The sequence below is a fragment of the Colius striatus genome, chromosome 9 (assembly GCF_028858725.1).
Source record: "Colius striatus isolate bColStr4 chromosome 9, bColStr4.1.hap1, whole genome shotgun sequence".
NCBI classification, from domain to species: Eukaryota; Metazoa; Chordata; class Aves; order Coliiformes; family Coliidae; genus Colius; species Colius striatus.
The window spans coordinates 29,648,555-29,672,900 of NC_084767.1; the positions used below are offsets into that span (position 1 = coordinate 29,648,555).

A 24,346-nucleotide genomic window follows, 5' to 3' on the forward strand; every position below is an offset into this window, starting at 1 on the left:
GACTAATGCCAAGGCACAAAAGAAACACAGTAAAAAATGGAGGAAGAAAGCAGAGGACACATTTCTCATAACAAATCACTACCTAGGAGACCTAAAAAACAGGTAAATTCTACCAGTTGCCGTATCAGAAGAGGAGATGTGAGACATGACTCAACTTATTATATTACATTACTTGGGACAGGATGTCCACCAATTCTGAAGCAGCTCCCACTGATCTTATCTATGAACCTTGGAGTCCCCTCTCAGAGTTGTCTTGCATTAAAGAACAGCACCTCTCTTTAGGAATGTTTTTTTAAGTAAGTAATGAAAATACTGGGAAAAGAAAAAGAGTCTATGTTTTCTTTCCAAATTGCTTCTCAAAAAGTAGTGCAGACAGTAAATTCTAATGAACTAATAAAAAAAAAAAAATTAAAAAAAAATACCATTCTTCTTCATGAGTTCCATGTTCTTACAATGAGACTTCACAAAGGCACAAACCGCCTCTTTGGCTTGTGGCCTCCAAGACACTGGACACATAATCCACTGCTGGGCCCTGTTCTCACTGATTTCAACAGGAACAGGATGAGATTAAAAAACCAGCAATTATCAGTAGTAGTGAAGTAACACAAGTCAGAAGAAAAGAGAACAGTAAAGCTTACAATCTGTTGCTTTGTGGTTAGAAATGCTAAGAGCAGAACACAGTTTACACACAGTAATGCAGAGTTACAGTTGGTTTGTATCACTGTGAACATTTGTTAGACCACAAGCACACAGTTTCTAGAAGACTAAGAGTCCTTCCTTTTAATCCAGAATCTTTTTGTAAATATTGCAGCACTCATCATCCCTAGCTCAACAAAGCTTGGCTCTCTTTGCTACTGTTAAGTAAAAAAAAAAAAAACCTCAACATTATGGAACAGGAAACCAGAGATTTACCTCAAGCAGCTGCTTGAGGTAAATAAACTCACAAGGCCCATTTGATCTCCACTTCTCTCAAACTATATCCTTGCTTAGTAACAGCCACTAGTTAAAGACAACAAAACCTTGAAGTGAAATCTGCATATAAAATATCACATTCTTAAAGTACATCTGTCTTCTTACAGAGTTTCAGTTCACAAAGAAGTTAAAGATGCAGGCACTCTTTTGCTTACCAAGGTATCTCTAGAATACCCAACGTGTGTTTAGGAAGTTATGAGTTGCTCTGTTTCCATTTTTGTGGAAATTGACAGCAGACAATGTGTTATTAAGTAACTTAAAGCCAATTAGTCACAGTTGATTATGACAGATTTACTCTCATCTGTTTCACAGCTTCTTTTTGTTACCTAGATAGTGGAGAGATACCAGAACATAAAACCAGCAATGCACCTCTCCATCTGGCTGGTAGTAACAGGCAGCCAGTGACAATCTCATTTGTCTAGCATTGTCATCACAGAAGTGTAGAATACATAGTATCTATTTTCCATTGAGCAAAAACAAGCTGTAACATGCAGGTGGGTGAACACTGTGGCTCCGCTCTCTCTATTGGGTCAATCTAGAAGATTCTCCTGGTGCTTCACCTACCAAGCACTTGCTTGCCCAGCTCTATTATTGCATTGGTATAAGGCACGCATGGATGCATAAAACGCAGATGATGTACAGTTTCTAAAATTTGCCATATGGGACAATACATACATCCCACACGCAGATCATTGCAAGCCAGCAATGTGCCCTCGTGGTCAGAGAAGGCCAATGGCATCCTGGCATGATCAAGAAGAGTGCGGCCAGCAGGTTAAGGGAGGTTCTTCTCCTCTTCTACTCTGCCCTAGTGAGGCCTCATCTGGAGTACTGTATCCAGTTCTGGGCTCCTTAGCTCAAGAGGGACAGAGAACTTCTGGAGAGTCCAGCACAGGGCCACCAAGATGATCGGGGAAATGGAACATCTTCCTTATGAGGAAACACTGCAGGAACTGGGGCTGTTTAGTCTGAGGAGAATGAGGGGAGATCTTATTAATATTTATAAATATCTAAAGGGTGGGTGTCAGGAGGTTGGGGCATCCCTTTTTTCTATAGTAGCTAGCAACAGGACAAGGGGTAATGGGATGAAGTTGGAACACAAAAAGTTCCACTTAAATATAAGAAAAAACTATTTCACTGTGAGGGTGACGGAGCAGTGGAACGGGCTGCCCAGAGGGGTTGTGGAGTCTCCTTCCTTGGAGGTCTTCAAGACCCACCTGGACATGCTCCTATGCGACCTGATCTAGGTGAACCTGCTTCTGCAGGGGGGTTGGACTAGATGATCTCTAAAGGTCCTTTCCAACCCTACCATTCTATGATTCTATGACCATACGCAGGTCCCATCTGTAGGCTAGAAGAGTATTCACAATATGTATACAAAAGCACAGCTGTACTTGTACAGGTTCAGTTGGTGCTGCATCTCCACATAATACCATTTCCAAAGCAAAAGGCATTATCCAATGAATGAACAAAAGAACTCTATGGTATTAAATATTCTCATAAACTCCAAAAGAGAAAAGTACACTCAAAAGTAACTATTTAAAATTAAACTGAAAGTATACCAATTAATCTTTTTAACAATTTACCAGAGATCAAAGCATACAAAGAGATGAAATTATTTAAAAGGACAACTTTGATATTGCTATCAAAATTCAAATATCCAATTATAAAGCCTTTACTATATAAAGTCAGTTATAAAGCTCTTCACTCATTCTTGGCATGTGCTTAGTCCCTCAATTTAGAGATGTGTAAAAACAAAATTTCCTTGAAAGAAATTACTAGCTTCAGTGATTTATATATGTTTCAAATAAAAATTACTAGCTAAAATACATCTATTACGATGTTTTCCACCAGGAGGTACTGGTCCATTATGATCTCAGTAAGAATGGTTCTCAGACTAAGTTATCATTTAAAACGTTATTTTTATGGGCTAACACTATATGGAGAGAATAATATTGATAATCTTTAAAGCCTTTAGACTGCGGGAACCCCTGAGGGTGTAGCACCTAACAGACCTGCAGTCCCAGTACAGCGTGCTGGGCAAACTCTCTGCAGAAGCGGTTCTTCCTTTCCATTTATGAAGATGCTACCATAGGATTTTCTTACAAGAAAACCAGTCTGTTGGTCATTTCCACTGTAAAACAAAAGGGATGTTCCCTTGAGAACTTCTTGTCGCCTCCAGAATGGCAAGGGCAGGCAGACAGGATGCCCACCAGTGTTGAGCAGGAGCTGCTGGCAGGCTGCCCTGCTGCCGCGAACTGCTGGCGCTCACCTGCAACCACCCCAAGGCTGAGTCGCACACGCGTATCACTGTGGCATGGGCCCTGGGAATGCTCAAGGCACTGCCACCATGCACCACCTTGGTCCTTGCAGGATCATCTTCTGGCCAGTATCCCTACGCATAACACCTATTAAGATAAACATTTAGAGTAGTTCTTCTGTTGCATTTTCCTTCTGATGACGTCAATGTTTTCAGAGTCTCACACAGATGTCATCTGTTGTTTGAGAAAGGGTACATTATACAACAGAGACTGTAGATCACTACCATCCCTCTGACAGTAGCAGATGCAATAGCAAAAGATAAGTGTGCTGTTGGAACAAAAGACACCACAGCTCTTGCAACTTCCACATTTGTGTTTTACTAGATTTAAATACCACATCTTTAATCTTGCAGTCATTCTTCTCGCACCCTCTAGTGTTCACAGCAGCTGATTCATTATTACAATGCTGACATCATCTCATTATAAACCAAACTTTCTCACTAGGGAGAGCTGCCTTCCCAACCTGAAAATGACTGACATGTTCCACTGCCCGTGCTTCCCATAACTTACGTGTGTCCCTGCTGCATACTGAGTTGTAATCTTTATCATGTTAGACGTTCTTTCAGTAAATAAATGAGATGCTGGTTTTCACATACCACAAAATGGACAATCTGTCACTATGATAATTTTTTTCTATTATTTTGATTTATGATGACAAAAATGACATTCAAGACCAACACCAGAGCTCACAAATAGATTACATTTTCAAATGTACTAGATACATTGCCCTCTCCCTGAAATTTCAGCCAGCTGTGATCTGTACGTGAAAGGAGCATGCAGGGAACAGAAAGGGAGCTTGCCACAGCTCTCTTTGCGCAGCCTTCAGAACAGACAAAGATACATAGCTGGATATTCTGTTAAAGTTTAAGGTCAAGATGAAGTCCAACGAAAGGACCTTAGCTGAAAGGAAAGTCGAACGTAAAAATTGGAATTAGCATTTCAAAACACTTTTTGTCCTAAATTGTATTTTTTACTTCAGAAATCACAGTGGTCCAGTAGTGTGTCACACCTTGACTGTCACTCTGCACTCCTGAAGCCTGAGCTGTGGCTTTTTCATGATGTCTCTTAGACTGCATTGTTTACATGGAGTTTCAGAAAAGTTTGAACACTTAAGAAATCTACAATTTAGACACAGTACAATAAACCTAATTCCTAACACTTGTTTAGAAAGAACTTTAGAAAGCCCTTTTGCTTTGGAGTTCCTTTTAAGTTGATAACATATTAAAAAATAATTCTATTTTAATCTGCTACATTAAAAATAGGTGATTCTGAACTACAGATGCATTCCATCCAAATAGTTTACCTAGAATTACTGACACAGACAGTGAATTCTAAATGCAAACATTTAGACATGCTCGGTTCATTGCAACACACACACACACAAAAGTTGTAAAAATTATACCTTGTAGTACTTACAGACTTCTAAAAGTCAAAAATTAATTCCTCCTGAATAACCATCAGTCTGAATCCACTAGACCTCTCACTGAGTCAAAATATTTCTTCCAGAGAGACAAAGGTAAATTTCTTCCAGAAACCAAACATATGAACTTTATGTACTGAAAATGTAAGTTTAAATACATACATAGGAAAAACATACAAAGCCACCACTTTAACCAAATGAAAACGAACAACAGGTTAGATTAGTTTTGCTTAAATAAAACAAACCAGACACTTTTTAAGCACAGATAGGACTGCAAGTAAATTTACGGTAACCATTTCAACTATGAATACAAAAATCTGTTTAGCTTTTCGCACGCTTTCCCGCGCGATTCCCGACCCAGCCGGCGGGCTTTCCCGCGCAGCCGCCCGGCAACCTGTGAGCCCCCCGCAGCACCAGCTCAACAGCCCCGCTGCGAGTACCATGAGGGACGTGAGCTTGGACGACTTCGAGCGAAAGCGTTCCGCGCCACCGCCAGAGCGGAGCGGTACTATACGCCACCCCCCCGGCCCGGCCGTCCTGTTCCCAGGCCTCCCGGTTCTCCACCCCCAGCACGGGAACTGAGGAGAGCGGGGAGGGGCAAGGGGAGGCAGGGCTCAGTGAGGGCCCGCCTGCCCCCACAGTCGCCGCTCCCGACACCATCTCCCGCCGCGGCCGCCGCAAAGGCGCACGCGCAGCCCACCCTGTGCGCGTCACGGCCGCGAAGCCAACCAGCGCCGGCAGCAGGCCGCCCGCACCGCCATGCCCGCGCACCATAGAGCAGCAGCGGAGCGCGCGGCGAGAGCGGCCGCGCTGGGCGGGGCCGGGCCGGGGTGAGAGGTCGTGAGATCGGCCGGCGGAAGATGGTGGCGGCGGCGGCGCTCCGCGTGGTGCGATGCGGCGGCAGCAGCCTGCACGGGGCCAGGGCCGTCTTCTCCGCCGATTCCAAGCAAGTGTGGCCGTGGCCGCGCCTGTCGTCCTTGAGCGGGCTCCTGAGCTCTGCGGCGGAGGCGGCTGCCGGCTGGTGTCTCCGCGGCCTGCCGTTCCCCGCGGAGCTTTGGAGTCCCATCTGCCGCGGACGCGGGATAACAGCTTCCCTCTCTCCTTCAGGTACCTGCTGTGCGTCTCCGGTGACTTCGTCAAGATGTACAGCTTGGCCACAGAGGAGACACTGCGGCTGATGGGGGGCCATGCCGACCTAGTGACCAGCATCCAGCTCAACCCCCACAACCACATGCAGGTCAGCGGGGAAGGTCTGGCTCGGGGTGGGGGTGTGCTGGGGATGCTTATGTGCCTCTGAGGGGCTGTCCTGCGTGTTTGGGGATTGGCTGGACTTGGAGAATAAGCCGGAAGCAGCATAGTACAGTTGAGCTAATGTTTCTGCAAAGTCTGCCAGGGAGGGTAAACTTTACATGTTTTCTACAAACAAAAACATGAAATGTCGTGTGAATTGCTCTTGTTGAATGAAATCACAGCGAAATGGAAATCTCTGGAAAATGTCCCTTTTTTTAAAATGATTAAAGGGGGAAATGAGCACGTGAAAAAAATCTGCAACATTTATTGTGGTTGGTGCTTTCCCCCCCTGTCTGCTGATATGGGAGTAATTTTTACTAAATAGAATGAATTTGCTCAGTGACACAGTCTGCCCGCAGCCTGTCTCCCCTGGTCATCCCTGACCCTGCTTTGGCTCTGAGTGTGCTTGGGGTTTTTGGTGTGTATGTATAAACAAGGGTTATTTGCCAAGATGGACTGCCTTTGCATATTATTTGTGGAAAATCTGATACAAATGTTAGTAGAGGTTCACATAAGGGATGTGCATCATTCTCTGTTAAATGTCAAGTGATTAAACACAAACACCTGTTGTTTCACACTTCAGGAAAATGTGTATTTCAAACTAGGGTAATGATGGTGCATTTCCGTTGCACTTTCTTTGAAAGCAGCACAAGGCTGGTCTGTGTTTTATGCTTTTGGTGATTTAGCCCCTTGGAATCACAGTCACAACAATCAGTCCTTTAGTCTTTGAGCTGTGATTTTGTGTAAAAGCTGGCTTTCATACATTACTTAACTTTTTTTTTTTTCCCTTCAGCTCTATTCTTCTTCTCTTGATGGCAGCATTAAGCTGTGGGACTTCATGGATGGTATTCCCATTAAAGTATGTTGAGTTATTGCCATTGTGCACATGTCAAAATTATTCTTGACCCATTGATAATAAATTAAGGATTTCTGCACTACAAAATGGTCACTAATCAATCTGAGATGTGTTGTTCTGCCATTAACACAGCCTGAAAAACCATTCATTTATGGCAGTAGCAGAACAGGACAATTTGTATGTGTCTCTGCAGAAATTCATAATGATACAGAATCTTGGGGAAAAAGATGAGCCACGTATTGACCTACTAACTTCTCATCTTGATGCAATGTAGAGTCCCCTGTAGCTGTTAGGGAGTGTGCTGCAGTTTGTGATATGTCAATAAGAATTGATATGATGGCTTGAAAATAGGCTGCTAATTGTCCTTTTGCTGTTTTATAGATGGGCCTTTTGCTTTGTATTGGGGGTAAGGGACTTTCAGGTTTTTCAGTAAATCTGACATCTCATATATTATTGGTACTACTTCAACATTTGTATTAGTCCTTGCTAGAATAAAGGTAATTTTATTTGTCTTAGAATTGAAAATTTTAATTAATACATCAAGGTTTCTGTGAAGCATCTGTATTTTCCTTACTGTAAAAACTTGGCATTATTCACTATTGAGAACCATGGCACAGTATAGTAATCATTGACCTCCTTCTCTTGTTTTTCTTCAGACTTTCACTGTAGGATCCAAACTTCTGGCACTGTACACACCTGCTAGTTTTGAGGATTCAGTGTTCGCTGTAATTCCAAAGAGTGGAGAAAGAGGTACAGTACGATGAATATCATCCTTGTGGTCTAAGTCACTGCTTTAATATAGTAATTTAGAAAATACTTCTTAAATCCTATGACAGATGTCTGCATTCCTGAATTTTTTACCTTCCCTGTCTTTTATTCTGTGACATCTGTTTTTTAGTGTTTGCCTCTCTTCACATTTGAAGCACATACTGCATGTGTCTGACATTGTGGATGGCAATAAAAACCTAAGCAGTGCTTACTGTGTTGTAGGGTATGCTGCACTACTTGAGACTCCTTCCACTTTAAGCAATGTTAACATAAATAGACTTGTTTTGTTGAACAGCATGTTAAACAGCCTAGGTATTTTTTCCTGGAATTTTGTCTGAAATAAATACAAATGTAGTTTGACTTTACTCTTAACTGTGTTGCTACAAGTGTCACTTCAGAACAAGAGCAAACATTCTGCAACTTTGCTTGTTTTCTGCATTAGTATCAACTACGTAGTTCTCAGTCTTCGGTACTATTGTTTGAATCAAAATATATGCAACAATTGTTCTTTGAAAGGTATTACAAACTTTTTCAAACTTATAAAAAATATTGGAAGGTATTGACATGTTAGCTTTAAGGTAGAAGGGGTGTAAAATCTCTGTTGTATGGGATCTTTTTTGTGAACAGATTTTTCTTTGGTCAGATACTTTCCAGTTGGTCTCAATTAAGCTGACAAAAGCAGCAGGCCAAGATTTGGAAGCCAAGGAACTGTCGGTGGTTTTGGATGATGTGGATGTGTCACCAAAGCGTATCGCATTTGGAAGAGAAGTATATTCATCTTTTGGGGTTTTTCTTCTGCTGGGTATTGGTTAGGGTTCTTTTTTCTTTCAGATGAATTGTGTGCTGTTTATGTTTTTATACAAGCACAGCAGCACTGAAACAAAACTGAAGTTAAATTTCTTTTACTATAAGAAAAACAACAATAGGAAGATATTTATTTTACATCAGCGTATATGTTCTCTCCAATTTTTAAGCAGTTTCTCTTGAAACATGACTTTTTTTTCTTTTACATGTAAAATCACAATCTGTTCATCCTAAGTCACTGTTTTGCTATATAACAGGGTGAATATGTGGCATCAGTGAAAGAGGTTAATCTCCAAGTCTATTTTTTTAAACGGAAACAGTTGAACAGGTAAGAATGAAAACATCACCTCTTGATTCAGTCCACTGCATCATAAATGTTTAACTGTTGATGTGTACACGCATTCTTTTATAGCTGTCAGTAACAGTTTGCTTTTACACTGGAGGGGATGTAGTCACTATACAAGAAGCTTCCTGTAGAGGGAGACAGTGAAGTGCTGCACTGGCATTGGTTGCAAATCTTTTCAGCTCAGGCATGGTTTGTTTGGGGTTTTCTTTTTTGAGGTAAATGCTTAGGCTGAAACAAGTCATGTAGTCTGGTCAGGGCCCAAACAGAGGGAGGGGGAGGAAAGGGGGTGGAAGAAGAGAGAGGGAGAGAGAGAAACATCTTTTAGCTTGATTAAAGGCAAAGAACTAATGAAATAAAGAGAAAAATAAGTCTGTCACTATTTTTTGGACAGTGCGTGTCACTATAACAACTTGGAGGTGTTTAATTTTGCTAGTTGGAATTACTTTTGCATGCATTAGCTAATCCTTTGGAATCTTTGTTTAAAAATTTAAAAATTTAAGTTACTTTCTTTTGTTAAGGTTTTCTGTAAGTGCAGTGAAGACAAAAAGTGGAAACAATCACTTCACTTGCATAGCTTGCCATCCTAAAGAGGACTGTATTGCAACTGGCCATGCTGATGGAAAGATTCGTCTCTGGTATGCACGTTTTGCTTCAACAGTGTACCCAATAAACTGATGTGACTAAAAGGGTTAAGTGAAACCCAAGCAAAGTGTATGTCCTTTGTATTGCAACTTCCAGAAGTTGTGATGAGCAAAGAATGGCAAGCCCTGCAAAGCTGCAGTACTGACACTGACTTCAGGCTACAGCTTCATTTTAATGTCAAATGGGAAAATATTCCTGTTAAGCTACACTTCACCAGTCTATCCCATATTTGAAAAAGGTGATGCAGGAGCAGCTGAGAACTGTTTATGGGCAAGTAGAGTCCTCGGGGAATTGTGTGGTTAAGAACTGTATGTTTGCCAAGTTCCTCTTCAACGCTGAGTTACTCAGTATGTCCAAAATGCTTGGTGTGCACTGGGAAGGTACCAAAAACATCCTAGCATGGTTCCTGCCCTCCCTTTGCATCACTTGAGCCTGCAAGAAATTCTAGAAATTAGAGAAGAGGATGGTATACTTGATTCAGTTTAACATTTCCTTTTGTTTGTTCTGTTATTAAGAGCTGTTCTATTCCTCCACACATAGGAGAAATTTCTGCCACAAGAAAGAGTACACATTTTCCACGCTGCACTGGCATCATGATGCTGTCATGGATCTAACTTTTTCTATAGAGGGTGAGTAGAAAACCAACCAAGGGAAAAAAAAAACCCCACAACCACCAACAAAAAAAACCTCTCAAAGTCAAAAGTTACAAGAAGAAGGGGAAAAATCAACAGAAGTTTGAGTTTATCCACTTTCTAACAAATTAGTTTATAGAATTGTGCATATTTTGAGGAAGGATCTGAAATAAAAATGAAAGTGGTTTTTTGCTTGGGTTTCTTTTTTAATTTGCATTTGTATTTTTAAATATCTGCCTGCTGTGGTAGAATGTAAAATCTTAACTGCTCTTTTTACCTCTTGCCCATCCCTTTTCATCAGTAATACAGTTGAGTTCTTGCCAGTCTTACTTGCATCCAAATGTGTTTGAGCTCAGATCTGGTGGAAAAAATATAATTAACGTATCTGAATTGTGTGATCTGAACTATTGTCCTCAGGGTATTTCTTACTGCAAAGTATTCTGATAGAACTTTGCTACATTCTTACATAAATATTCATCTGATTCAGAAAGTAATGGGATCTTCTGCTCCCAAAGCATTGCCTAAAATTTGCTGTAGACATAAATTCTTGTTGCTTAATCTAAGATTGGGATAATGAGAAACATACCTGTGTGTTGCCAGATATGAGGAATAATTGCTTTGTAATAGTTTACAAAAGGTTTTTGAGAAACTTGTGTTTGTTTGTCACTGTAAACATGTATGCCAGTGTGGTTTCTTTAAGCAAAACCTATAACTGCGTTTTTCTTACCGGAAAAGGAACCAGCTTGTTGAGTGGCGGAGTTGAATCTGTTCTAGTTCTGTGGCACAATGAATCAGACTGTCAGAAGGATTTCCTCCCTCGTTTGGGATCTGCTATTGAGTATATCTCCATGTCACCTGATGGCGCGCTCTGTTGCACCTTGCATACAGACAACAGTAAGACAAAACGTATTTTAAGTATCTCTTAATGCAATGTGTAACACAAATCTGTATGAGCTGTATCTTGTTAATTTCAGATCAGTTAACTAGATATTGTATAAAAGTTCAATACTGATGTGGAACAACAGATGCTCGAAGTAATCTTTTTGGTCTTTAATCAGTTCTGTGAATTTGCCTGGTGGCTGCTACAACTTGACTTTCCACCTTGATGTAGGTGTGTCGTAAATTGAGAAAACATACGTTTGTAGGATTAGGATTGTAGTTGGTTAAGATCCCTTCCCCACAATGAGATGAGATTACATTGAAGAAGCTTTTTCAAGACTTTGTCTGCTTTTCCTTTCAGGAATTACAATAATCAACAGCAATCTAAGATTTTCCAAAAGTATTCAAGGGCTAATCAAAAGTAAGTGCAATAAAATTAATCTTCTACTTAAAAGACAGAATGTGGCACTTCCCATCTTAGTTCATTGGCTATCTGATTTTGTTTGTTTGTTTCCAGGTACAGATGTCAAGACTGGTCTAGTGGTTGATCCTAGAACCAAAGCTTTGGTCCTGAATGGAGAGCCTGGCCACTTGCAGTTCTATTGTCTCCAAAGTGACCAGCAACTGTTCAGTGTAAGTTGGATGGCTTTGTACTAACACTTTAACTCATTCAAGATCAAGAAAGTTTGATGTATCATAGTTTATTTGAAGACTTAATATAACAAACAAGAAGAAAGCCAGCAGCTACACTGCAAGACTAGATTCCAAGCTGAAGTGTTTCCAGCTTTATCACAAAGTTCTTTTATTTGTTTAGCATAGCTAATGTTGACAGTTGAATAAATACTTCAAAAATTCTAGGTAAAATTCCTCTAAAATCTTTCTTTTTTTGGTTTTTTTTCCCCTTCTTTCCTAATGCTAAGTGTAGTGTGGTATGTATGTGCCTTAATTATGCTTTCCCCACGTTTGGGGTTTTTTTATGCCACAGCCATAGTCAGTTCTAATCAGTGCTTTCAGAACGTGATTTCTCCATGATTTTATAAATTATATCTCTCAATCTACACTTGGATTTTGAAGTTTAATTCTGGCCTTATTTTTGCAGCTGGACATTGTGCAGCGACAATACATTCATCAGGCAGGTTTAAGTCAAGCTGACTTGGTAAAAGTTGCATTCGATGCACAAGGCAAATGGTTAGCGACAGTGGAAGAGAGAGAAGACGTAACTGACCCTGAGTTACAGTTGAAGCTGTGGTGCTATGACGACAAAACACAAAGGTAACATTAAGAGAGCTGGCCTTCTAGGTGTCAAAATCAAACGTGTTACCCAAGTAATAGGCTTTGTCTTGCCAAGGCAGATTTTTTTTTCAGATCGAATTATAAACACTTTGAGGGAAGACTAGGGAGAGTTCACCATGCATGCTGCACACATCTGAAACAATGCACAGAGGTGAAGTAAAGATGGATTGGACATCATTGGAAACACATCTAATTTACTTACAGCAATCGGGCAGTTTTAACTGTGGGACTTACACCTTAATATTAAAAAACATGGATTTGATGTAATGGTTCTATAGCTTGTTCAGTTTTCCCGCCTCTGTCTAATCCATCATTATTAATTGGTTAGTCCTTCTAGAGTGTGGAAGGCTTTATTGATGACTTTTTTCTTTAGCTAGCCTATGCCTATGGTTCATACACTCTCTGATTATATCTTATTTACCAAAAATGAAGAAAACCTATTTTTACTATAGGTTGTTATTTTCTTAAAGACGAAACAGAACAAAGCTGATCTTTGTAGTAGCTATGTGAGTGGTTTTCTAAGTGCTGGAAAGACTGCCCAGAATTTAGGCTGAATATTTGAGAGTGGTGCTTGCTTAGTGATAATTCTTTCTCAGTACTAGGCTGCAATCTCTCTTGCCGTGTGGAAGTGATTAGGGAAATCTGATCTATAGATGCAATACTATTTAGCTGACTAATTAGATAGAAGTTTCTTTTCATTTCTCTTCTCCCCACCTCTTCCAGAATCATCTTAAACTGTAATCTTCCCCAAGTTTCAAATAAAATGGCAAGCTTCTGTTCTCTTTTCTTGTAGCTTTAAGCTGAATACTAGAATAAATATGCCCCATGAGGGCCACATAACAGACTTGTGCTTTCGTGACATGGATGAATCTGAAGAGGACTCTCTGATTCTGGTAACAGCTGGCAGAGACCGTGTGTTTAAAGTCTGGGTGATGGTAGAAGACACTGATCCAGAGGGTAAGTATGATCGAAACTTACTTGGCACCCTGTAACATGCTATAGAAATTCTGACCCTAACTTCATCCTTTTGGAGCTACGCCTTCTCCATGCCATGCATTTGCCTTTCTGCCATTCCATAGAGTCTCATGTTCTCTTGAGAACTTCTGTTGCAGTTTTGCAGTATTACGGATTGATAAGGAGGTTCCAGAAAAAGCAAAGACACTGCCAAGGCTGCTGTGGAAGACTGCATCTGGAATGTTGTGTCCAGTTCTGGGCCCCTCATTTCAAGAAGGACAGGGAGCTGCTGCAGAGAGTTCAGCACAGGGCCACAACGATGATGGAGTGAAGCATCTCCCTTATGATGAAAGGTTGAGGGAGCTGGGGATCTTTAGCTTGGAGAAGAGGAGACCGAGGGGTGATCTTATTAATGTTTACAAATACATAAAGAGTGGGTGTCAGGAGAATGGGGCCAGGTTATTCTCTGTTATGCCCTGTGATAGGACAAGAGGCAACTGGTACAAGCTGGAACATAAGAGGTTCCAAAGAAACATAAGGAAAAACTTCTTCACTGTGAGGGTGACAGAGCACTGAAACAGGCTGCCCAGATAGATTGTGGAGTCTCCTTCCCTGGGGGATATTCAAAACCCACCTGGATGAGTTCCTGTGTGACCTACTCTAGGTGGGTCTACTCTGGCAGGGGGGTTGGACTACATCTTTTCAAGGTCCCTTCCAACCGTTAAGATTCTGTGATCTGAGGGATGTATTACCCTGTATGCCTCTGGATCTGAAATACAAAAGATTTCCCGCTTTTTTATTTCCTTTTACTTAAATGTTATTATGGTCCCAGTCACACTTAAGTGGTCTGGATCTTTCTTGTCACTTGGGTGTCCTACGTTTCCATGTTCCCAAATAGATGTAGTAGTGTAGTGATCTTGCTGAACTGCTCACTCTTTGGTCATGTATTTGTGTTTTCATGGACAAGTGAGAATGTGTTCAAAAGTACTTTTGAATTTGCAAACTTAACTTTGCCAAGTTGACTTTCTGCTTCCAAGCTGTTTGCTTCTCAATAGTGGCTGCTTCTGAGATGAAAAACAAAAGCTTGTATTAATTTACTAGGAGTTATGCATGTAGTTCCTTAATAGCAACCCCTTCAATGGTATCTAGAAGAGGGGTTTTTTTTGTTATTTCTTCTTCATTTGTAAATGATTCTGCACCCAGTTTATATCTTAATGAGCAAATACTTTGATCTTGAGTACAGTGTGGGCTGGAGATGAAATTTAAAGGGATCTGTTTCATTCAACGAGATGGTTTTATGTCTGCTGACTAGCTTTATCAAGGGGGTTTTGTGTGTGTGTTTGGTTTTAAGTGGCTATACAGAGTTCTGTTTCATAGCCTGTGTGAAAAGTACAAATTAGTGCTGACTTTTGTGATGTATTTGCACAGCAGGAGCAGGGTAGCAGTGCTCAGGTAGAAAGATTCAACATGCTGCAGCTTCTGTCCAGCAGTTTTTAATGGACTAGTTAAGTAGACTACAGGGGCATGATTTTATTTGCAGCACATCTCTGGCTGTGCCGCTAGATGGTGCCATGCATTTTCAAGTAGGGAATTGTTTCTGGCCTTTTTATAGGCGGGTCTTTTAATTATCAACTTATAGCCATTATAAAAAAGGATATCTTAGCATTGGGTGAACTTCTTTTCCTTTCTTTCCTCATCCTACTCATATGTTTCAAAAGTGTGCTGTATAAATGTATTTGTACAGGAAAATGGGTGTTACATGGTAAGTACATGGCCTTGCTTCTGTTTATTTTACTGCAATTGTCAACAATGGGAAAGGTATCCTAACTAAATGCCCTGTCAGGTTAACCAACATGAGGATGCATGCTGACAGGTCACTTTGTGATCCTAAGACTTTCTGTAGATGTACCATGAGCTTTGCTGGACTCTAATGCAAGCTCTGTTCAATTTTTTAGCAATGTGATGTTCTTGCAATAGTTTTAAAAGAAGAGCAAGTTTCAGAAAACAAAATGTTGAATCTAAGTCACTTCTTTTTTTAATTTAACATCTGCCTATTTTGAGAGCACAGTTAATGTAGCTGGCAAAGTAAACATGAATCTTCTATCACAAATCTTCAGTCTTTGGATTCACTGTTCAAATGCAAAACTGAGGACAAATGGAAAACTTACTAGATGCTTTTTTGTACTAGGATGAGACAGATTCTCTGTGCTTTTCAGAACTGTAAACCAATCATGGAGGACAGATGAGGTGCCTGAGGACTGGAGAAAGGCCAATGTCACTCCAGGCTTCAAAAAGGGCAAAAAGGATGACCCGGGAAACTACGGGCCAGTCAGCCTCACCTCCATCCCTGGAAAGGTGATGGAACAACTCATCCTGAATGTTGTCACTGAACATATGAAGGAAAAGACAGTTATCAGGGGAAGTCAACACGGATTCACCAAGGGGAAATCCTGTTTGACCAACCTGATAGCCTTCTATGAGTGCATAACCGGCTGGCTAGATGAGGGGAGAGCAGTGGATGTCATCTATCTTGACTTCAGCAAGGCTTTTGACACTGTCTCCCATAACATCCTCATCAGAAAGCTCAAGCAGTGTGGATTGGATGAGTGGACAGTGAGGTGGATCGAGAGCTGGCTGAATGACTGAGCCCAGAAGGTTCAGAATGGCACAGAGTCGAGTTGGAGGCCTGTGGCCAGTGGAGTTCTACAGGGATCGGTTCTGGGGCCAGTTTTGTTCAACATCTTCATCAATGACCTGGATGAGGGGACAGAGTGTACCCTCAGCGAGTTCCCTGATGACACTGAACTGGGAGGACTGGCTGATTCCCCAGAAGGCTGTGCTGCCATTCAGTGGGATCTCAGCCGGCTTGAGAGTTGGGCAGAGAGGAACCTCATGAGGTTCAACGAGGCCAAGTGCAGAGTCCTGCATCTGGGAAGGAACAACCCCATGTACCAGTACAGGCTGGGGATTGACCTGCTGGAGAGTAGCTCTGCAGAGAGAGACCTGGGAGTCCTGATTGATTATAAGCTAACCATGAGCCAGCAATGTGCCCTCATGGCCAAGAAGGCCAATGGCATCCTGGGATGCATTGAGTGTGGCCAGCAGGTCGAGGGAGGTTCTTCTTTCCCTCTACTCTGCCCTGGTGAGGCCTCATCTGAAGTCCTGTGTCCAGTTCTGGGCTCCTCAGCTCAAGAGAGAGAGAACTGGAGAGAGTCCAGCACAGAGCCACCAAGATGATCAGGGGACTGGAGCATCTTCCTTATGAGGAAAGGCTGTGGGAACTGGGGCTGTTTAGTCTGGAGGAGACTGAGGGGAGATCTTATTAATGTTTACAAATATCTAAAGGGTGGGTGTCAGGAGGTTGGGACATCCCTTTTTTCTATAGTAGCTAGCAACAGGACAAGGGGTAATGGGATGAAGCTGGAACACAAAAACTTCCATTTAAATGTAAGAAAAAACTATTTCACTGTGAGGGTGAGGGAGCAGTGGCACAGGCTGCCCAGAGGGGTTTTGGAGATTCTTTCTTGGAGGTCTTCAAGACCTGCCTGGACATGTTCCTATGTGACCTGATCTAGGTGAACCTGCTTCTGCAGGGGGGTTGGACTAGATGATTTCTAAAGGTCTCTTCCAGCCCCTACCATTCTGTGATTCTGTATTGTTCTTGAGCCTATTTTGCAGCCCTGATACTCAAGTTTTTCTTTCCTCGTGTATAGACTTGAATTAACTAACTTGTTTATTCAATGCAGCACAACAAAGTGTGAGCTGGAGCTGTGACTTTGTAGGCAGCTACCACAACTACCAAGCTACTAATTGCTGTTTCTCCGAAGACGGCTCTTTGCTTGCTGTTAGCTTTGAAGAAACTGTCACTGTATGGGATTCAGTTACTTGGGATCTTAAGTGTACATTTTGCCATCCACCTGGAAAAATAAGGTACATTTTTCATCTGGCTCTTTATGTCTTACTTGAACTCTCAGAGAAAGACTTAATTCATAGTAGTCTAACACCTTGGTATTTTCATGTAAACATTGAATTTAACAGTCTTAAGTTCATATATAGAAAAGACTGTAACGTGACTTTTAGGTGGTTGGTAACTTCCTGTTAAAAATAATAAGATCAAGCTTTGTGGTTTCATCTTATTTGCTTATGTCTCCTGTACCTCCCATACTGAAATACGTATTATTTGGCACACAGTAATGTGTTAATAGCCCTTCTCTTTTTTCCCCAATAATCTAGGGTTGAATTGAAGTACTGAAAAATTATAAAAATAAGAAGTAAAAAAGTATAAAAGTATAATTATAAGAATGTTTTTATTCCTGTTTACATGTGTACAAATAGAAATTCTATCCATATACATAAAGGTATATTGACCTTATTATCTGTGTTATAAAATGTATGTATTGATCCTTCCTAACCTTGGATTGGAAGATCCATGTTTGCCAGCAGACTTTCAAGGCATGCTCCTTTGTGTGCTGTCATGATAAAAAACATCCTGAAGGTCTAGATGTTCTGTGTGTAAGGATAATGAGGAATAGCATAGGTCAATGGTAGAGATAAGACTCAAAGAATAGCCTTAATTGGGCTTCCTGGGCTGTGCAATTATATAGCAGTTTATGATCCAGGTAAAGAATTATTATTCTTATGATAGTCTTGGAAAAATAATGCCATAGGTAACCTCACTGGTTCACACTCTGTTCCAGATCTCTGTATCTAAACAATTGGTGAAACAGGAAAGTGCTACAGACTTACTATAGCACTCTTTTGGTGCTTTGGTTTTTCTAACTGCTGCTTAAAGTCATGACTAGTAACGTTAAAGGTATTTCATATATGGAATGCCAGCTTCCAGGAAGCACCTAAAATGAAAAGCACAACATTGCTTGGTCACAATGTCTTAAAGACTCTTATCTAAAGAATCATAGAAAGATAAAGGGATTTCTTGCTTCATTACTTTTATGTGTACGTTTGTCAGCTTTTTTTGTGTGTGATCAAGTCAGTTTTGTGTATACTGGTCCTCTGAGTTGAGAAGTTGAGAAATGTGCTTCTGAAGCAGGTGTGCAGGAAAATCATGGGAGGCATGTAAGCCACATCTTTACTGTCTGTGTGCAAAAAAATTACTGTGGTAGCATGGTACAGATGCAAGCTTTTTTCCAGGTCAGCTGTGGTTTTTTGCAGACTTTACTATATGCTATATTAAAAGGAAACAAATCACTCTAGTACTATATTAAATGACTATTAACTGCATTATATCAAAGGGCTGTGTTTGAATATAGAAATTCTATCTTCTGGTACCTTTTGAAAACGTTCTATTAAGTCAAAAGGCTATTCTCTTATTCTCGAGTATGGGATTGAGAAAATAAGTGAAAACAAATGGCAATGTTGTAGGAACATGTAAGCCTTATAAATTTATGGATGCTTTTTAAATCTTCCAAACCTGTCTAGTTGTATGTGAAGTTTCATGCTGCTAGAGGTAAAGGCAAAAAGCGAACTTCTCCTGATTTAAGTATCAGAACTAATCTTAACTGAATATTTTTGTGACTTGTGAATCATTACTAGATAGGGAAACAATTATGAAACCCAAAGTTCACCAACTTGTTTTGACTTTTTGCTTCTGTAGGAATATCTGCTTTGGGAGACTAACATGTTCCAAGTACCTTATTGGTGCCACTGATTATGGCTTTCTGTGTTGCTGGAACCTGCTCACATGTGCATGTAAGATCAGCTTAAATATGTGCTAGAGTGGTAACATTTAACACTTGAATATATTTTGAAACCTTAAAATAATTCTAGTTTAATTCAAGATTGACCCACTACAAAATGTCCTGTGTAACTGTAACGGTTTTCATACTTCAGTCAAGATAGTGTTTTGTCCAGCCTGCATGTCCTTTGTGTGCACGTGCATAGTAAATTCTAAGTTAGACGATGAATAATGTAATAACTGCTAATGTTTCCTACAGCAGTGTAGAAGTTGATAGTGTTTGTATGTTTTTATTCATCTGGGTATCGGTGAAGTTGCATGTCTCTTCTACAGGTTAAGGCCGTGTGTGTCATTCCTGTTTGACTTTGTTTTGGCAAAGTAGGGGGATAGAACTAAATGCCTTCTTTTCATGTTTGCCTGTTGCTGCATTTGCTTTGCAGTGGAATGGAGTGCCTACCTCAATGTCTTAGTTCTGCAACCTGATCCTCTCTCAGAACATATTGCTGCAGTCTCATGGCTCTCGAAAGAGTCCAGCTGTAAGTACAAAGGCTTCTTTGACAAGTAATGGTTAGTGGAATTTAAAACTGAAAGCATAATTTCTAGAAGTTTTCTTAGAATTCAGCCCCATGAAAGCCAGAAGACAGACCTGAGTCTGTGTTTGCACCTATGGAAAACTGAGCCATATCTCAGCAACAGTCAGGTAAAGCATTTTGACTCCCCATTTTTTCTTCCCACAATTAGTTTCTGCTGCAGAATATAGCCCAGAATTAACTGTGCTCTCCAGGTGAAAGTCTTGAATGTTCTAGTCCCTCTCCTGTAAAAGGAAAACTTTGGCTGAGCTGCATTTTAGAGCTTCTACAAGAAATTATGGTTACTCTTCCTAGAGCTACTGTTCTACAGAAATGTTAATTTCCGAGTGTGTTCGCTGGATTGGATTACTAGGAAAAGTCCCTTCTACTATGCAGTAGAGTTATCCAATTATAATTTCTGCAAACTAGGTCTTAAAGGCAAACCTGTTCAGCCCCTCCTGACTCTGATAGATAGGGCTTTGACAGCTGTCCAAGAAGGTTAAGAATTTCATTATTTAAAGAGAAGACATTCTTGGTTTTACAGTGTTTGTGTTTAAACCAAATGAGCCATGGCCAATCTATATCCAGAGAAACCTTTGTAAGGAAAAGATCCAGCTTGCTGCCTTTGTTCCAAGAGATGAACCTGAAACAGTTGGCTCAGAAAAACACTGCTGGCTAAGAAGATCCCAACTGTTTTTTCTTACGGATATGCAAGTAAGAAATAATGATTGGAGGTGGTTCCTGGGGAATAATCTTTTCTTGAATGTGGAGTGATAGAAATTCAGAGTGCTGCTGTTGAGTGTAAGAGTTGCTTTTTGTGGTTTCAAGGCAGCATAAGCAATGCTTTGTTATTTATTAAAAGCTTTCTGCCAAAACAGCGTAAGTTCAAAATTGATTATTTACTGGTTTTCTGCAGCTAATAGTTTCTGCTGCCTCATCCATATAGAAAACTTGATAATTTGGGAACACTGCCTATACTGTTTAACTTAACCACCTGGAAACTACATTATCGCTGATTGTCCAAACGCTTCATATGATGCTCAGGTTTCCCTGTAATTTGTGGGTGTGGGGGTCGTCTGACTTTTTTTCCCAAAAAGTCTACACATACAGCCTCTATAGGGCATACTTTCAGACGAGATGGCGTTTGCCTCTCCCACTTGATTGAGAAAAGCAAGTCAGAAGCTTCTGTAGGCAAGGTATGGAAATATGGAAAGCAGTTTTACATACTATAACTCTGCTGCATAATTCTATTTTTTTAGGAGCTAATGACACTTAGCACAAAGTCTCTAGAAGAAAGGCTTACAGCATCAAGCAAACAGGTACCTCTTACAGAAGTTCTAACAGAGATGTACAGAGCAGTTCAAAATCATTTGGTGTTCAGTTTCAGATTGGTGCTTGAATAATTGTTTTCTTTGTCTTGGTTTCTCTAATGCTTGGTACCGTGAGTGCGGCCCAAACTGTGCTTTCTGATGAGGATGAACAGTTGTCAGTCAATTGTGATTTATCAGTGAGAAGGAATTCCATTTTGGAATATGTGCTTCTGTGGAGACATAGTCTGGGAAATTCAATCTTTCAAATACATGTTGAAGTATTTTGTATCCATTGGACAGAATAAAACAGCAGCACTTGATTGATTTGGTTGGTTAGATAGAATAAATCAAAATAGAAGTTAACATCTTCCTAAGGCAAAATTGTAAAATCCAGTGAGAATATGATTATAGGTAGTCAGTCTCTTGGGAGGGTGGGGGAACATATCAGTACTTGGATCAAGCTATATTGATCTAGGGAAATGCTGGTGGAGAAGCTGACAAGTTTTGCTTCCAGCTACATAATTAAATCTCTCAGCAGATGATGCTGGGATGTAAATGATTTTTCAGTCGTAAGTGGAATGGGAAAGCCATACTTAATTTTTCTGGCACACATGTCAACTTCTGTATTGGCACATCAACCAACTGAAATCTAGTGGTTTTGAGTCCGGGTCCTGGAGAGTCCTACCACCTCTACGTAGCACGTCCTCAGGGTGCCTGACAGAGAATGAGTACAAAGAGCAATATGGCTCAGTTAAGTTAAATTTGAATGTAGAGTTTTGTTACCTAGGTTGATGCTGAATTTCAGTAACTCAAAATGAGATAGAACTTAATCTGTGACACTAAAAGTCTACTTAAAACTTTCACCTTCTTGAAGCTGGCAGTAGAAGAAAGTCTTCCCATGACCCCATTTAGCCTCCTGTTGGGAAAGCACAGACATCAGCAATCACAAGAGGATCTAGACCTTGGAAAACTAGTTGTTCATAATACACATAAGCAAGATTCACCTGCTGTCAAAGAGGTAGGTAGGAGTAATTACAGTAAGTGTACAAACAAAGTCATGACAAATTAAAGCTTTTATAAAATTTCTGGTTTATATTTTCAGCTTTTGCACACTCCAGCACATGTGTTGCCGTCTGCTTCCTTCCTCTGTCCGGTATTTATTAATTCACTACTCATCTCCAAAGACAACAAAAGGTAGGAAAAATTAAAGAACTGTCCTTAGTTATTGAAGTTATTTTAAATTATGCAAGTCTTTGTTTAAAGTGTAAAAGTAGTTTTCCAACACAGTTCATTCTTTTATTGACATGTTAGTAGAATGCTTTATTGCAGCAAGATTTTTTTTTTAACAGTTCAGGTTTTGGGAGATGAAAACTGGCTGTTTAGTCTAGTGGATCTTTTGTTGCTGTTGTTCGGAATGATGTCCATACATTAATGTTGCCTTTGCTACTCAAAAGTTCGTTATGAATTTAACTTTATTCCAAGATTTTAATGTTTTTAGTGGTATTTTTTGATAAATATCAGATTCACGACTTTATTTGATACTGTAATGGCTTCCTGTGTAATTCTTGAGTTTGATTTCTAGATACACCAAGAAGTTAGTCCTTAGATTTAATTGTAACAATTTGTGTAGAACTCAAATTTCAATCCTAATTAAGCTACAGATTATGAGTACATACTGTGAACATAGTCAGGTAAACTTGTCTTACAATGCGTTAATCCCAATTCAATGGTGTAGTTACTTAGGTATTTAAAATATGTTGTAACTTGCTCCTCTGAAATCAATGTGTGCTGCCAGAAAATGAATGCAGGCACGGGAGTTATGACTGTAGTCTTGCAGTAGAATTAATATTTTGTCATTTACACTGAGACCAGTTAAATGTGGTTTTATGTGCAATCTGTTCATTAAAGTTTGTAATAAAATACTGCCAAGCCAGAGATACAAACATGTCATTGATATCAGCTGCCATTCTGAATTTGCAAAGAACCAGTGAGAGAAGGGTTCACACTGCTGAGGTTTACCCAGGAAAAAACAGCACTTGCAGTATTTTTTACCTTGTGCTTCATATTCTGCCATAGCAGCAGCATAATCAGCTCTGCTCTGTCACGTTGGCCAGCATTGTCAGCTTTCTTACTGGAGACACAAGTACAGTCTCTTTGCCACGTCAGCAAAACACTGTCAAAAATCTATTACAAGGAAAATATAGAAACTTATGTGCAGTTTCAGTGCTGAAGAATTTGGGAGTTCAGTGGCCTGTGTAAATATTTGCACATGTGGAGCTTGTACTTTGACACTGGTAATTAGTGTGACTGTGCATTTAAAGTTACATATAAGGTCTGTAGGATTAGAGCCTTGAAGAATGACAAGCATATAACACTGTATAGATTAATTTTCTTAAGAATGTTAAATCATTTTCTTGTCCTTGGCAGTAGAACATGTATGTATTGTACGCGTTTTTCCATTTACATTTAGTGAGTGATAAATAGTTTGTATTAGAACAGATGATTTTTAGGAGACCAGTGCTGTTCTGCCATGCAGGTCATTCTGAATGAGATCCAAAATATTTATATAACAGACATTTGAATTAATACTATTAATTACCATATTGTAAATGGTGACTGTTCTGTATAATTCTGGACAAGTGTGCTTTCTACTTCAGGACAAGTTTAACTCAAAGTCAGAAGGGAGCAGCCACTTTTTTTTTCCTAGTAGCACTCCAGGTATTGTAGCAGTTTTGAAAACCCAAGTGACATCTTTCAAATTTAAAAGAGAAGAATGGATTTCTTGAATACTGCCTCATCTACTAGTGTATGCAGTGTTTCTAATCCTGTAGGGGTGTGAGATTGTAACTTCTTACATAGTGCTGACCTGCCTGTTGTGGCAGCAATGTGTATTGTAGTCGAAGAAAGTTATTTTAAGTTTACTTAAAACAGAAGACGGCTATTTGAAAAATAGCTTGTAATTGAGATGGCAGCAGAGGTATAGTAGTTTGTAAGTAGTCTGACATTAAAATAATAAAATCTACTGTTTACTTAGTGATTTGTATAATAACCTACCTCTCCTATAGTATGGGATGCTATAGTATGTAAAAGTACCCATTCATTTCATTAATTGAGTTGTTTCTAATCATCTTCCTCTTACAGTGATGAAGAAGTTGATGATGAAGTAGAAATGGAAAGTGAAAAAACAGAAGATGATTCAGATGAGGAAAGAGATGTTACTGAAATGGAACAAGAAGATACAAATCCTATGGAATTATTGGGAGAGATGACATATAAACTGTCTAAATCCCAGGAGAAAGAGCTACGAAAAATAAGAAAAATGGACTACAGTTGGATATCAGCTTTCTAAAGAAATACCGTGATATTTTTATACTGTAAACTGAAGATTTGTGGATTAAATATTCTTAGAAAAAGTCTTCAAGTCCTTTGGCCATAAATTTCAGCAGTTTCTATTTCCGTAAGAAAGGAGAACTGGGAGGAGGGATTAAACTTCTGAAAAGCTGCTTCTAGCTTATTACTGATTGTGACCTTAGAAAATGTTTAACCCATTGGGGTTTTTTGTTCGGGGTTTTTTGTTTGGTTGATTGGTTTTTCCTTGCAA

The 24,346-nt window shown here is 39.9% G+C and overlaps 1 protein-coding gene across 2 annotated transcripts; it reads left to right on the forward strand.

The window, feature by feature from the left end:
- The first annotated feature begins 5,453 nt into the window (after window positions 1–5,453).
- WDR75 (WD repeat domain 75) lies at window positions 5,454–24,174 on the forward strand. 2 transcript variants are annotated; one of them, XM_062002693.1, is made up of 21 exons: window positions 5,454–5,656; window positions 5,818–5,947; window positions 6,794–6,859; window positions 7,513–7,606; window positions 8,268–8,392; window positions 8,686–8,756; window positions 9,293–9,409; window positions 9,957–10,045; window positions 10,784–10,942; window positions 11,289–11,348; window positions 11,445–11,560; window positions 12,027–12,199; window positions 13,014–13,177; window positions 16,921–17,104; window positions 18,786–18,880; window positions 19,307–19,402; window positions 19,980–20,149; window positions 20,695–20,754; window positions 21,620–21,763; window positions 21,848–21,939; window positions 23,887–24,174. In XM_062002693.1, the coding sequence occupies exons 1-21, from the start codon at window positions 5,571–5,573 to the stop codon at window positions 24,092–24,094; spliced, it is 2,499 nt and encodes an 832-aa protein (XP_061858677.1). In that variant the 5' UTR covers window positions 5,454–5,570; the 3' UTR covers window positions 24,095–24,174. The 2 variants fall into 2 exon arrangements, with proteins under 2 accessions (XP_061858677.1, XP_061858678.1); XM_062002694.1 differs by lacking the exon at window positions 20,695–20,754.
- The last annotated feature ends 172 nt before the right edge of the window (window positions 24,175–24,346 follow it).